General features: G+C 37.9%; 2 protein-coding genes across 4 annotated transcripts in view; both read left to right on the top strand.

The window, feature by feature from the left end:
• The window catches only part of sacm1la (SAC1 like phosphatidylinositide phosphatase a), a 15,007-nt gene extending 6,720 nt beyond the window's left edge, over positions 1-8,287 (top strand). The window contains exons 5-20 of the mRNA XM_016516297.1: positions 851-1,000; positions 1,415-1,474; positions 1,556-1,589; positions 1,849-1,950; positions 2,026-2,111; positions 2,219-2,305; positions 2,421-2,489; positions 2,578-2,657; positions 3,197-3,295; positions 3,394-3,532; positions 3,831-3,900; positions 4,005-4,077; positions 4,154-4,247; positions 4,323-4,415; positions 4,611-4,668; positions 6,051-8,287. Coding sequence (XP_016371783.1) covers positions 851-1,000; positions 1,415-1,474; positions 1,556-1,589; positions 1,849-1,950; positions 2,026-2,111; positions 2,219-2,305; positions 2,421-2,489; positions 2,578-2,657; positions 3,197-3,295; positions 3,394-3,532; positions 3,831-3,900; positions 4,005-4,077; positions 4,154-4,247; positions 4,323-4,415; positions 4,611-4,668; positions 6,051-6,187 — 1,431 coding nt within the window. The 3' untranslated portion in view covers positions 6,188-8,287. The remainder of the gene's footprint in view (positions 1-850; positions 1,001-1,414; positions 1,475-1,555; positions 1,590-1,848; positions 1,951-2,025; positions 2,112-2,218; positions 2,306-2,420; positions 2,490-2,577; positions 2,658-3,196; positions 3,296-3,393; positions 3,533-3,830; positions 3,901-4,004; positions 4,078-4,153; positions 4,248-4,322; positions 4,416-4,610; positions 4,669-6,050) is intronic.
• A 1,621-nt stretch (positions 8,288-9,908) lies between these two features.
• Positions 9,909-11,225, top strand: part of zbtb12.2 (zinc finger and BTB domain containing 12, tandem duplicate 2) — a 7,897-nt gene continuing 6,580 nt past the window's right edge. For 2 of the 3 annotated variants that reach the window (XM_016516299.1, XM_016516298.1), the window contains exons 1-2: positions 9,912-9,985; positions 10,111-10,332. In XM_016516299.1, the coding sequence (XP_016371785.1) occupies positions 10,123-10,332 (210 nt within the window). In that variant the 5' untranslated portion in view covers positions 9,912-9,985; positions 10,111-10,122. Of the gene's footprint in view, positions 9,986-10,110; positions 10,333-11,225 lie in introns of all 3 variants that reach the window. The other variant, XM_016516301.1, reaches the window with a different exon arrangement.

Genomic DNA, 11,225 nt, shown 5'->3' with positions numbered 1-11,225 from the left:
ACTCTCTCTCTCTCTCTCTCTCTCTCTCTCTCTCTCTCTCTCTCTCTCTCTCGAACAAGTCAAACCCTTTCCCTTTGTCAAAGTCATATAGCACTAACTTAACAGTTAGTTCTGTTAGAGGCACATTAAGTGTTCATGAGAGAGATACAAGTTCAGATTTCAGATATTGTGATCCAAATTTGTCAAATATAAATTTAAAGTAAGTTAAATTAAAAGTTTATTTGTTTTTATGAAATTTGCCAAAGAAATGTGAGAGGTGTTTTTTTAATTAAAAAGAGGGAAAAAGAAAAAATTGTATCACATATTATGATATCATAAATATTAATATTACATTCTTAATACAAACAAATAGTTTATTATTAGTAGCATTGCTGATTATTAGTAGTATGAATAATTAATAAATGATAACAATAATTAAAAGTAATAAAATAATAATAGAAATATATAAATATAGTTATATTACATTATTTATTATATACATTATGTATATATTACAATATTACATTATTTAATGTATTACTTGTTGTTACATAGTATAATAATGATAATGATACTTTTTATATTTTCTTTAGCTTCATCTGCAAATATTCACATAAAATTGTATTATATATTAATAATCTATATATTGTGATATATATCAATATTGACTGTAATTGTAAGGTTTACTATTAGTTATAATGCCTATATTGCTCAGCCCATTTCCCCATTGTCCTGTCATTTCTTTACTTTTGTGGCATAAAAATGGAAAAGGCCCCAAATAAAATAATAATTAAAACAATAACCCTAGTCTGATTTCTGTTCAAATCATCTGTTGCCGCAGTCTTATTCAATGGCTGTTTTCTTCTCACAGATGCAAGACAACAAGACGTTTCTGTCTATGATCAGCAATGTACTCAACACAGACGGTTTCTACTTCTGTACGGACTATGACCTGACCCACACCCAGCAGCGCCTGTCCAACACCAGCCCGGACTTCCAGGAGATGAGCCTGCTGGAGAGGGTGAGCAGAGCAAAGACTGAGGGATGATGATGATGATGGCAGGAGAGAGACAGAGCTGTTTGAAGTTTCAGTGGCAGAGAGAGAATGCTCGTTGTCTAAAACTACATCCCTCATTTATAAAACTCTCATTGTAAGCTAGATTCCACAGCTCTTGTTTTACCTGCTGACACTGTGATTACCCTCACATTTTGTTTTTATGTTTTCAAAGAGAGAGTTTGTGGTCTGCATTTGTGTCTGGCTTTTGTCACAGTTTGTAATTTTGCAGTTGTCTATCCTTTTTGATAAAGTTCATCTTCAGTGCATTCAAACCTCTTGAGTACATTTGGTTACACTGTTCATGTATTAGACCCTTCAAAACAACAATAACTTCTAAGAGGATTCCTGTACATTGGTCTTCATCATTTCTCCACACAGGCAGACCAGAGATTCATGTGGAATGGAAACCTTTTAAGAGAAATAATCGCACAACCTGAGGTATAAAAAATATACCTAATTCATAAAACATTAAACGTATGAGGAAATCGCACATACTAATTCACTGATTCCCCTTTTCAGCTCCATAAATTTGCATTTCCTGTCATCCACGGATGTATCCTTTGAGAGATGTCATGTTGTTCATAGTTAAGTTGCTCACTTTATTTTGCCTTGATTGTCCAGAGGAAGCAAATTATGAAGTGTATGCTGCTCCTCTTGAAGATCACAGTATGTAGCTGGTCACGATTAGTTAATAATAATATGGTCCGTAATCGAATTATACATTTGTACTGTAAATTGCTTTGGATGAAATTGAAGAAATAAGTAGTAGTTGGCAAATGTGTGTGATATTGTGGCTTAACCCATTGCTTCAGTTATTGTGATGAAGCCGTGTTGCATCAATGGGAAGGTGTTTGAGTGGATCCTCATCTCTAGACGGAGCTGTTTCAGAGCTGGGGTCCGGTATTATGTCAGAGGTGAGATTCAAGCGTATATACATATTCACACAGTGGTCTTTGCTGCAGATATTACAGTTTTCCCCTGCGCCTCAGGCATTGACTCTGAAGGACATGCTGCTAACTTCGTTGAGACAGAACAGATAGTCCAGTACAATAATGCCCAGGCGTCCTTTGTGCAGGTTGGTGGAAACTACTGTTGGCCTCTATTACAAGAATATTTGTTTTTGACCTCCCAGAATTCACCTCAGAGATTTCATTTGTGCTCTTTCACTCTCCTCTTGCACAGACTCGAGGCTCCATGCCCTTTTTCTGGTCTCAAAGACCCAACCTGAAGTACAAGCCCAAGCCACAGATAAGCACTGACACCAATCATGTAAGACCACTTATGCTGCTACAGCAACTTTTTTTAGTTGTTAGTTTTTTTTTTTTAATTTCAACTATCCGAGGTTGAGAAATCTATCTATCTATCTATCTATCTATCCTTGCAGATGGATGGATTCAGGAGGCATTTTGAGTCGCAGGTTCTCATTTACGGCAAACAAGTGATTCTAAATTTGGTGAGTGAACTCTTTCAATCCACTTGTGTAGCAAATTGTAGTTGATTGTGATTGGTCACATAGTTTAAAATAATTGCTTTATCTGCAGGTGAATCAGAAAGGATCTGAATTGCCCCTTGAACAGGCCTTCGCCAAAATGGTCAACGGCATGGAGAACGTACTCATCAAGTATTTCAGCAGTTTCTTTTAATGCCTACAAATGCATTTTTAGTGGTGCTTGCTAAGGCAACTACTATTGCTCATACTAGGAATATACTTTGAACAAACCCTTAAGACTCAGTATTGAAGTACGCCACATAACTCATCCTACACCGTTTGTGCTACAGACATGATTAATGCCTCAAACCATGCGGCTTGTTGAGGAGAAGTGTGCTGTTACTTTCTAAGTGATCAGACTTTAGACGTGTGGGCTTTACTTTCATCAAGGCATTTAATTGATCTAAAAAGTAAAAGCAGTAATATTGTGAAATACTACAATTTAAAATAACTGTTTTCTATTTGAATATATTTTCAAATGTAATTTATTCCTGTGGTATCAAAGCTTTATTACTCCAGTCTTCAGTGTCACATGATCCTTCAGAAATCATTCAGATATGCTGATTTGTGGCTCAAAAAAACATTTATTATTATTATCAATGTTGAAAACACTTGTGTTTCTATCTGCTACTTGTATATCACTGTTTAGTGACACTTGCATCTGTTTTAAGGTACATAGCATTTGACTTTCACAAAGAATGCAGTAAGATGAGATGGCATCGCCTCCAGATTCTCGTTGATGCTGTTTCTGACATGCAAGAGGAGTTTGGGTTTGTACTCATTTCTGTACCTTTTTATAGGAAAGACTGTGGTCTGTGATGTTGTCACTGATTCGCTTTGATCTGGTTCTTGAACGCTGATTCTGCAGGTACTTCATGGTGAGCTCAGACGGGAAGGTGACGTCCGAGCAGTCTGGAGCCTTCCGCAGTAACTGTATGGACTGTCTGGACCGCACTAACGTTATTCAGAGTCTGCTGGCCAGACGTTCCCTACAGAGCCAGCTACAGGTGACGTCACATCACAAATAGCATGTCTGACGCATCCTAACTAGGTGTGATGCAATTGAGGACACTTATGCACTCGAGAAAGCTGACTGTCTGTAATTTTGTGGCTTTGTGCAGGATTTTTCAGTCAGTTGGGGCCACTTTCTTGAAACTTGATGAATCATGTCTGTTTAGGAAGTGTAAAAACGCGGTCATGATTGATGACAGACATATAGAAATCAGCGATATGGATCAAAAATGTGGTTAAATATTGATTTGTCATCATGTGTACCTCCTCACCTTGAGCTGTATGTCATTTCAGAGGATGGGTGTCCTCCACGTAGGCCAGAAAATTGAGGAGCAGGCTGATTTTGAGAAGATTTATAAGAACGGTGTGTTTATTTTGCTAGAAATTCCCTTAGTAGACACAATTCTCTTGTTAGCGACTGTAAATAAAGCAAGAAACCTCATTATTTTCCTTTTCTTTTTCTTGCAGCATGGGCAGACAATGCCAATGCTTGTGCTAAACAGTACGCAGGAACTGGAGCCCTGAAAACCGACTTCACCAGGTATTCATCCCAGACTCCTTTCAGAATATGCACAGTTGTGTGCGTCTACCATTGTAACCTTCACCTTTGACCTCAGAACCGGGAAGAGGACTCACTGGGGCTTGGTAATGGACGGCTGGAACTCAATGATCCGTTACTACAAGAACAATTTCTCAGACGGGTTCAGACAAGTGCGTATGAATTCATTGTCTTTATGTCTTTCAATCAGACTGTGGTGAATTTTAAGTAGTTGACTTTGCCCACAGGACTCCATCGATCTCTTCCTTGGAAACTATACAGTGGATGAAACCGAAAGCTTGACGCCTCTGCATGTGCAGAAGGACTGGAAGTTCCTCTTGGTCAGTGATTTTCCCATACTGCCTGTAGTGAGAGAGAATTCGAATTAAAAGAGGTCATTGCTATGACGAATAAAAAAGAGAAAAATGTACTCCGAGCTGCTTCATGCAGTCCTCACATTTATAATTCAACACCACCAGCTGCTGGTCAATCCCTGCTTATTTTATATTCATGTGTCTCTGTAATTCCTTCTGCAGCTTCCTGTTATTATGGCGGTGGCCTTCTCCATGTGCATCATCTGTCTCCTAATGGCTGGTAAGGTCTGACATTATAACACGATGTGAAATAAAGCAATAGGGTCAATGTCATGACACATTTTTGTCCAAATCTATAGACCTTAGTCAGGTTAGATGCCATATTGAGTTTAATGCAGATGAAAACCAGGCTGTGAGGGATAGACTTGGCACAATGGCACACACTGCTTACTGAAGGTTTTTTTCGGAATAATGTTTTATCAGCTGAACAATCGGTATGTTGTTAAACAATAGTACAATCCATTGAATGCACTGTACTTCTATCCCTCACATTCTTGTTTTCATTCCTGTCAACAATTCAATATGGTGCTACTCTGACTAAGGTCTATTAATATATATTTTTAAAAAAAAGTTATTTACACTTTTTTGAACAAAACTGCTTATTAATTTTTGAAAAAAATAGTATAATCAAAGTCATGTGATGCGACTAAGAAGGTCATGTGGTGCAAACAACATGTGAAAACATGCAAGAAATAAAAAACATAAAACAGGAAGATAGAATTATATCACCTGCAGATTCTCATGACTGTGTCTAGGTCAAGGAGTCTCTCAAAATATTAGACATACTTTATCAATGCAAGGGTTAGTTCAGGTTGTCAAATGTCATGTGGTGCAACTCCCCAAAAACTTGATATTTCTGAATTAATACGATTTGTTGAAAAAAATCTAAATATATATTATGTGCGCTCACATGTATTGAATGTGTAAAGAAAATTTTCATTTTAATAATATTACTTAATATTACACCACATGATTTAAAGGGTTAGTTCACCCAAAAATGAAAATTAGGCTGCGTTTTACTCACCCCCGAGGCATCCTAGGTGTATATGACTTTCTTCTTTCAGATGAATCCAGTCGGAGTTATATTAAAATGGGGGGGGGGGAACAAAGGCCTCCTGTAGCGAATCGATGCGTTTTTGTAAGAAAAATAATCCATATTCAAAACGTAATTATCACTTTAATGTAGCTTGCGCCAACAGTTATACACTAGAAGCAGATCCGGGCTGATGATGTATGAGTTCAGCGTTGCGCATGCGCCGGTGAGTCTCGTGAAAACCAACATTTGTTTACAGAATCAAAGGATTCTGTCTCCTCAACGCAGCCTAATTTTCATTTTTGGGTGAACTAACCCTTTAATGAGTCATTACAATTCAATTTGTCAAAAATTCCACTAGGAGCCAACATGAATACAAAGAGTACATCTTTAAAACATGTTTTAAACAAGATTTGTAAAATATTTTCCCTTTATGTTATTGTGGACACCACATTGACCCACGAGACAGACGATGATTTTAATAATTATAAGGTTCCATTACTGTTGCTGCTTTGGAAAATGTACATATTTAGTTTGTGAATAATGATGGATCTGGTACTCTCTGTCAGGTGACACTTGGACAGAGACCCTGGCATACTTGTTGTTCTGGGGCATGGCCAGTGCTCTTACGGCCGCTGTCATCGTGGTCAACGGACGGGAGTTTGTTGACGCACCGAAACTGGTCCAAAAAGAGAAGATGGATTGAATATCGAGACCTCCTTCCTTCTGCTCTCTCGGTTTCCTCTTTATTTTCGTCCAATACTCTCCACACTGTCCTTAAACTTCTTCAGCAGAGCAAGTATCCTGTTTCCTGCTCCTATAGATGGAGCCTCTTTGTATTACCATATAATTTCACATCAGTTACTGTCTGCATTACAAATTTCCTTTGAATCATGGAACATGATGTCCAAACTTCATGAAATTTCCTTAACAATAATACTTGCATCAGTTTAGAATTACACATGGGTTGCACAACATCCCCAGCCTGTAAGTGCATGTGGACATTGCATCGTACTTCAAAGGCTGCTGCGTTGTTGCTGTTTGGCGATCGATCTAAATTGACCCATTGTGAAATTAGAGATATTGTTTTGGCTCTAGAGCTCCTGCTTTATGATATTGGACACCAGACGTGTGCCCACTGGCCTGGTCTATGGGTTGACAGATCAATGAAGGTCTATTGTAATTAGATTGTTACACAAGGGAACATTACATGATGCATCGGTGACTCAGTCCTTGGTTATTACCATATCTGTCCCAAAATCAGCCTTATGCCTCGGTTTTATTTTCAGTTGTTCTTTGCGGTGGCAGTTTGGGTTTTAATGTGGTTTCCTTTTGTTCTGCCAGCATGGGTTTGTGTCGCTCATAAATGATAAAATTGGACAGCTGTGGAACGCACTGGGGGAGAGAGAGGTATTAAGCACTGTTTCTTTATGAGTTTACAGAAAAATATGAACTGCACTTTCCTGTGTAACTTCTTCATGTCTCTTCGAGGGCCAGTGAACACTAACAGATATGACAACCATAAAGTCGCTCTTTAATGGCTCTTTGACTGCACTTCTCTTCAGCGTTACCAACTCAGTGGCAGCTCATTAGACGGAAATAGACTTCTATCAGAATACCTGTTAAATTTCCTCACACTCTTAATTGAATTCACTTAAACTATACTGACAATTCAGAAGGCATTCGCTTTTAACTAAATTATTTCGACAAGTGGTTTCATGAGCGTCATATAGCAGAAAAAATGTCCGTTTTATTCATGTTCACTTGCATGATGGTGCATTTCAAAATGCCTTACCTTTAACCCACCAATTTCTTTTCATTTGGACAAATTTAGACTCATTTAGCAAGGTGTTTTGGGGATTGGGAGTGGACACTGATAAATGAATTACTTTCAGGTCAGATCTTCCTTTTGAACTCATTACTGCCTTTAGAACTGAATGCTCATCGGTTTGGTTTAATGGTGACAAAGAATGTAGATTTTGATGCCTTTATATGTGTGTTTTGTTGGCATCTGCAAATGATAATGCAAGCTGCAGTAACACAGTCATATTGGACACGTCTCGACAGGAGATTGCAAATGACAGTTTCGTCATATTCATATGGGCCGTGTTTTAGCGATATTCTTGTGTGCAAAGATTAAGAGAATATGCAGTACAACTTGGAATTAAAATGGCTGGATGGAAACACAACACTGATAATTAAATCCTGTATGTTTGATGTTTACCTGTATAAATCTGATGTGTAAACTGTACATTGGAAAGAAATTAAGAGAATTTATAGTTATATATATGAGTGTGTCATTATAATCATTTACTGTACAGTGTAGTTTACAACAACATAGATGTAGCACTTTCTGGTTGATTTATTGATCAATCGAAGTGATGTTACTGATCACATTCTTCCATCACAGGTCTTGATGAATATACGGCTTTCATTACCCTAGATTATGAGCCGTTCGTTCGTTCGATCGTTGTATTTCCAGGGGTTGTGTTAAATTACATATTATCGATATTAATTGTGTTTTTGGACTTGATCCTGACCGTGTTTTAAATCCTGTTTAATCTCTCTCGTCTTGTTTGTTTAAGAGACTATATGCCTCAACATTACAGTTGAATTTCAGATTACTCATTGCTCATTCAGAAGTATTCATTATCTGCCCATGATGTCAAGGGAACAGTTTGTGAAACATCAGTTGTCTTTAGTGGTCTATCAGTCCTTACCAGTCTCGAACATCTACAGTTCTAATGAAAACCACACTAGACTAATTTAGGTATTGTTTGGTTTTGATCATAGAGGTGTCATCTCATCTGTATCTAATGGTTTCTTGATGAAATCATGTTTAATAAATTCTACCAATAAAATGCAACTTGTCCTGCTTTTTACTGATACAAAGGCCATTAACAGGGCTGAAACAAAAACAGCCATAATTAGATCTGAGTGCATGAGATAAGTCTGGTTTAAAGGGTATGGTTTAGATACGCTGATCAGCCGCAGCATTAAAACTACTGACAGGTGAAGTGAATAACGTTGATTATATTGCTACGACGGGTTATATTAAGCAACAAGCAAACAGTCAGTTTCATGTGTTAGAAGCAGGAAAAATGAACAAGTGAAAAAGATCTGAGCAACTTTGACAAGGACCAAATAGTGCTGGCTGGACGACTGGCTCAGGACCTCCAAAATGGCAAGTCTTGTGGGGTGTTACCAGTATGCAGTGGTTAGTTACCTAAAGTGGTGCAAAGAAGGACAACCTGTGAATCAACATCAGGGTCATGGACGCCCAAGATGACCCCGTCCATCACCAAAAGTAGTACAATGGTCATGCAAGTGTCAGAACTGGACCTTGGAGGAATGAAAGAAGGTTGCCTGATCTGATAAATCATGTTTTCTTTTAGATCAGGTGGATGGCCGGGTACGTGTGCGTTGTTTACATGGGAAAGTGCTTGCTTGCAGCAGGATGCACTATGGGAAGAAGGCAGACCGGTGGAGGCAGTGTTATGCTCTGGCCAATGTTCTGCTGGGAAACCTTGGGTTCTGGCATTCATGTGGATGTTATTTTGACACGTACCACCTACCTAAAGATTGTTGCAGATTGTCTTGGTGCCAGAAACCACAGGACACATGAACTCTTGTGGAGTCCATGCCTCGATGCATCAGAGCTGTTTTGGCAGCACGGGGGTGATCTATATTATATTAGGCAAGTGGGTTTAATGTTGTGGCTGCATGATCAGTGTATGTCCAGTTTTCAATCAGCCAGTGTTACACCATCCATGTAATAACATAAATGTAATCACTGATATTAACTATGAATTTAACATTCCTTCTTGAGGGCATACAACAACAGAAGTGTATTAGATTAATTATATTATCGGTGGCCACTTCACAGAAGCTAATTTCTATCACGAGGTTCAGATGTTATCTCTTTTTAAAGTATTATCAACTAGCAAAGCATTAGGAAATGTATGTTACAACGAATGCAAGTATCAGTACTTGAGTTGGGGCTTTTGCTATGTCTCATCTTTATCATGTTATATTCACTTTAGTCATTTTCACTTTTCTCTCTGAATCCGTTTGCAAATTAGTTACTTTTCGAAGGTCCATCCTGAAGTCACAGCGCCTCCACGTGGTTATCTGCTGGATACAAAATATCATGTAAACAAAAATGTAAGGCTTTTTTTTTAGCACTCTAAAGACTTAAAATCAGACAATATGAATTTAAATTTTAAAAATCTATAAATTATCAAACTAAGGAATAAAATACAAACAATCAGTCATTTTCTCCAAAGAGTAACTGATTTTAAAGACGGACCTACTAATCTAATCGTTAATCGATAGTATGCTTTTTGTATTTTTTTAAATAACAGTGTTTAACAGAAGAAACGGTAAATCGCGACCGCGTTGTAGAGTAAACAAACAAACGACTGCTTCAACAATATACTGTCGCTTATGTCGTCCAGACGGGGCTTTTATTCTGAAAATCATCTTTCGTATTCAATATTTCCTGGTAAGTTTTCTTACTTCATTTCATTCTGCGAATCTGAGCTGTAATTGTTTTGAAACACACGGAGCACAACAGAAAACATATGTTAGGAATGACTTTATTTTTTGTCTTTTTTTCTTTCGTTTTAGGTGTAGTAAATCATGGATGTAGAGGTGGTGAGTTTCCGTTTGCCTGGGCATGGAGACACGGCCCTGAGTAACATGAACTTCCTGCGGACGCAGCAGCACTTCTGTGATGTGACCATCGTGGCGGGAGGCAGGCGCATGTTCAGGGGTCACAAGGTCGTGCTGGCTGCTTGCTCTGCGTTTCTCAGGGACCAGTTTCTCCTGAACCCCTCATCAGAGCTACAGGTGAGGGGCTTGTCATGCAAGCAGAATTAAGTTAATTACATAAGTTACAGCATCATCAGAAGCAAACATATTTTATCTTCCGCGTTGTTAGTGTTAATTTGGTCTGCCTTTTTTGTTTAGTGGATGAAATCTAATAAAATGGTGTCACAAACACCCTGAAGATATAACATTAATTTTCCCATTTGTTATTATTTGTGTCAATGACTTCAGATTATCCCCTTCTAAAATCATGTAAAAAAAAAAAAAACTTTAGTTGACCATAATGAACTGCACTGTGTAAAGGACCTTATGCATAAATGGAGAAAGTAAGACCAGCTTATTTGTACATTGTAGTTGTGCATTCCAAGCAAGTCTGAAATTCCATTCTTTCCCTCCACCGGTCCATCCAAGGACACTCTCATTTGTGAACATAAAATGTCAAGATAGACCTTTGTTTGTTAACCTACTTCAGTACTATTTATTTCTTTTCAGTGTAATAGCCGCATTTATAGACTTCTGGGGTTATTCTAAAGCTAAAATGGTGTGTGATGCGTGTACCTGTTTTTCTGTTCTGGTGGGGACTTAAACCTGACTACACACAGACTCATGGGGACTCGTGTCACGGTGGGGACCTAATATATATATATATATATATGTGTGTATGTGTGTGTGTGTGTGTGTAATATGGATTTGACTTGAAGGTGCTATCAAACATTATTTTATCAAAAAAAGCTATGTTGACTCAATCAGTAGTAGGGCTGGACGATATGGCCAAAATTTATATCACGATATATTTCTTAATTTCGGTCGATACGATATAATTCCGATATCGATATGAACACTATTTATCTGAAATAGAAATCTTTTGTAACATTATAAATGCCTTTACCATCACTTTTGACCAATTTTAAGCA

The sequence above is a fragment of the Sinocyclocheilus rhinocerous genome, unplaced genomic scaffold (assembly GCF_001515625.1).
Source record: "Sinocyclocheilus rhinocerous isolate Xijiao unplaced genomic scaffold, SAMN03320098_v1.1 scaffold86, whole genome shotgun sequence".
Taxonomy (NCBI): domain Eukaryota; kingdom Metazoa; phylum Chordata; class Actinopteri; order Cypriniformes; family Cyprinidae; genus Sinocyclocheilus; species Sinocyclocheilus rhinocerous.
This window is presented reverse-complemented; position numbering and strand designations above follow the sequence as displayed.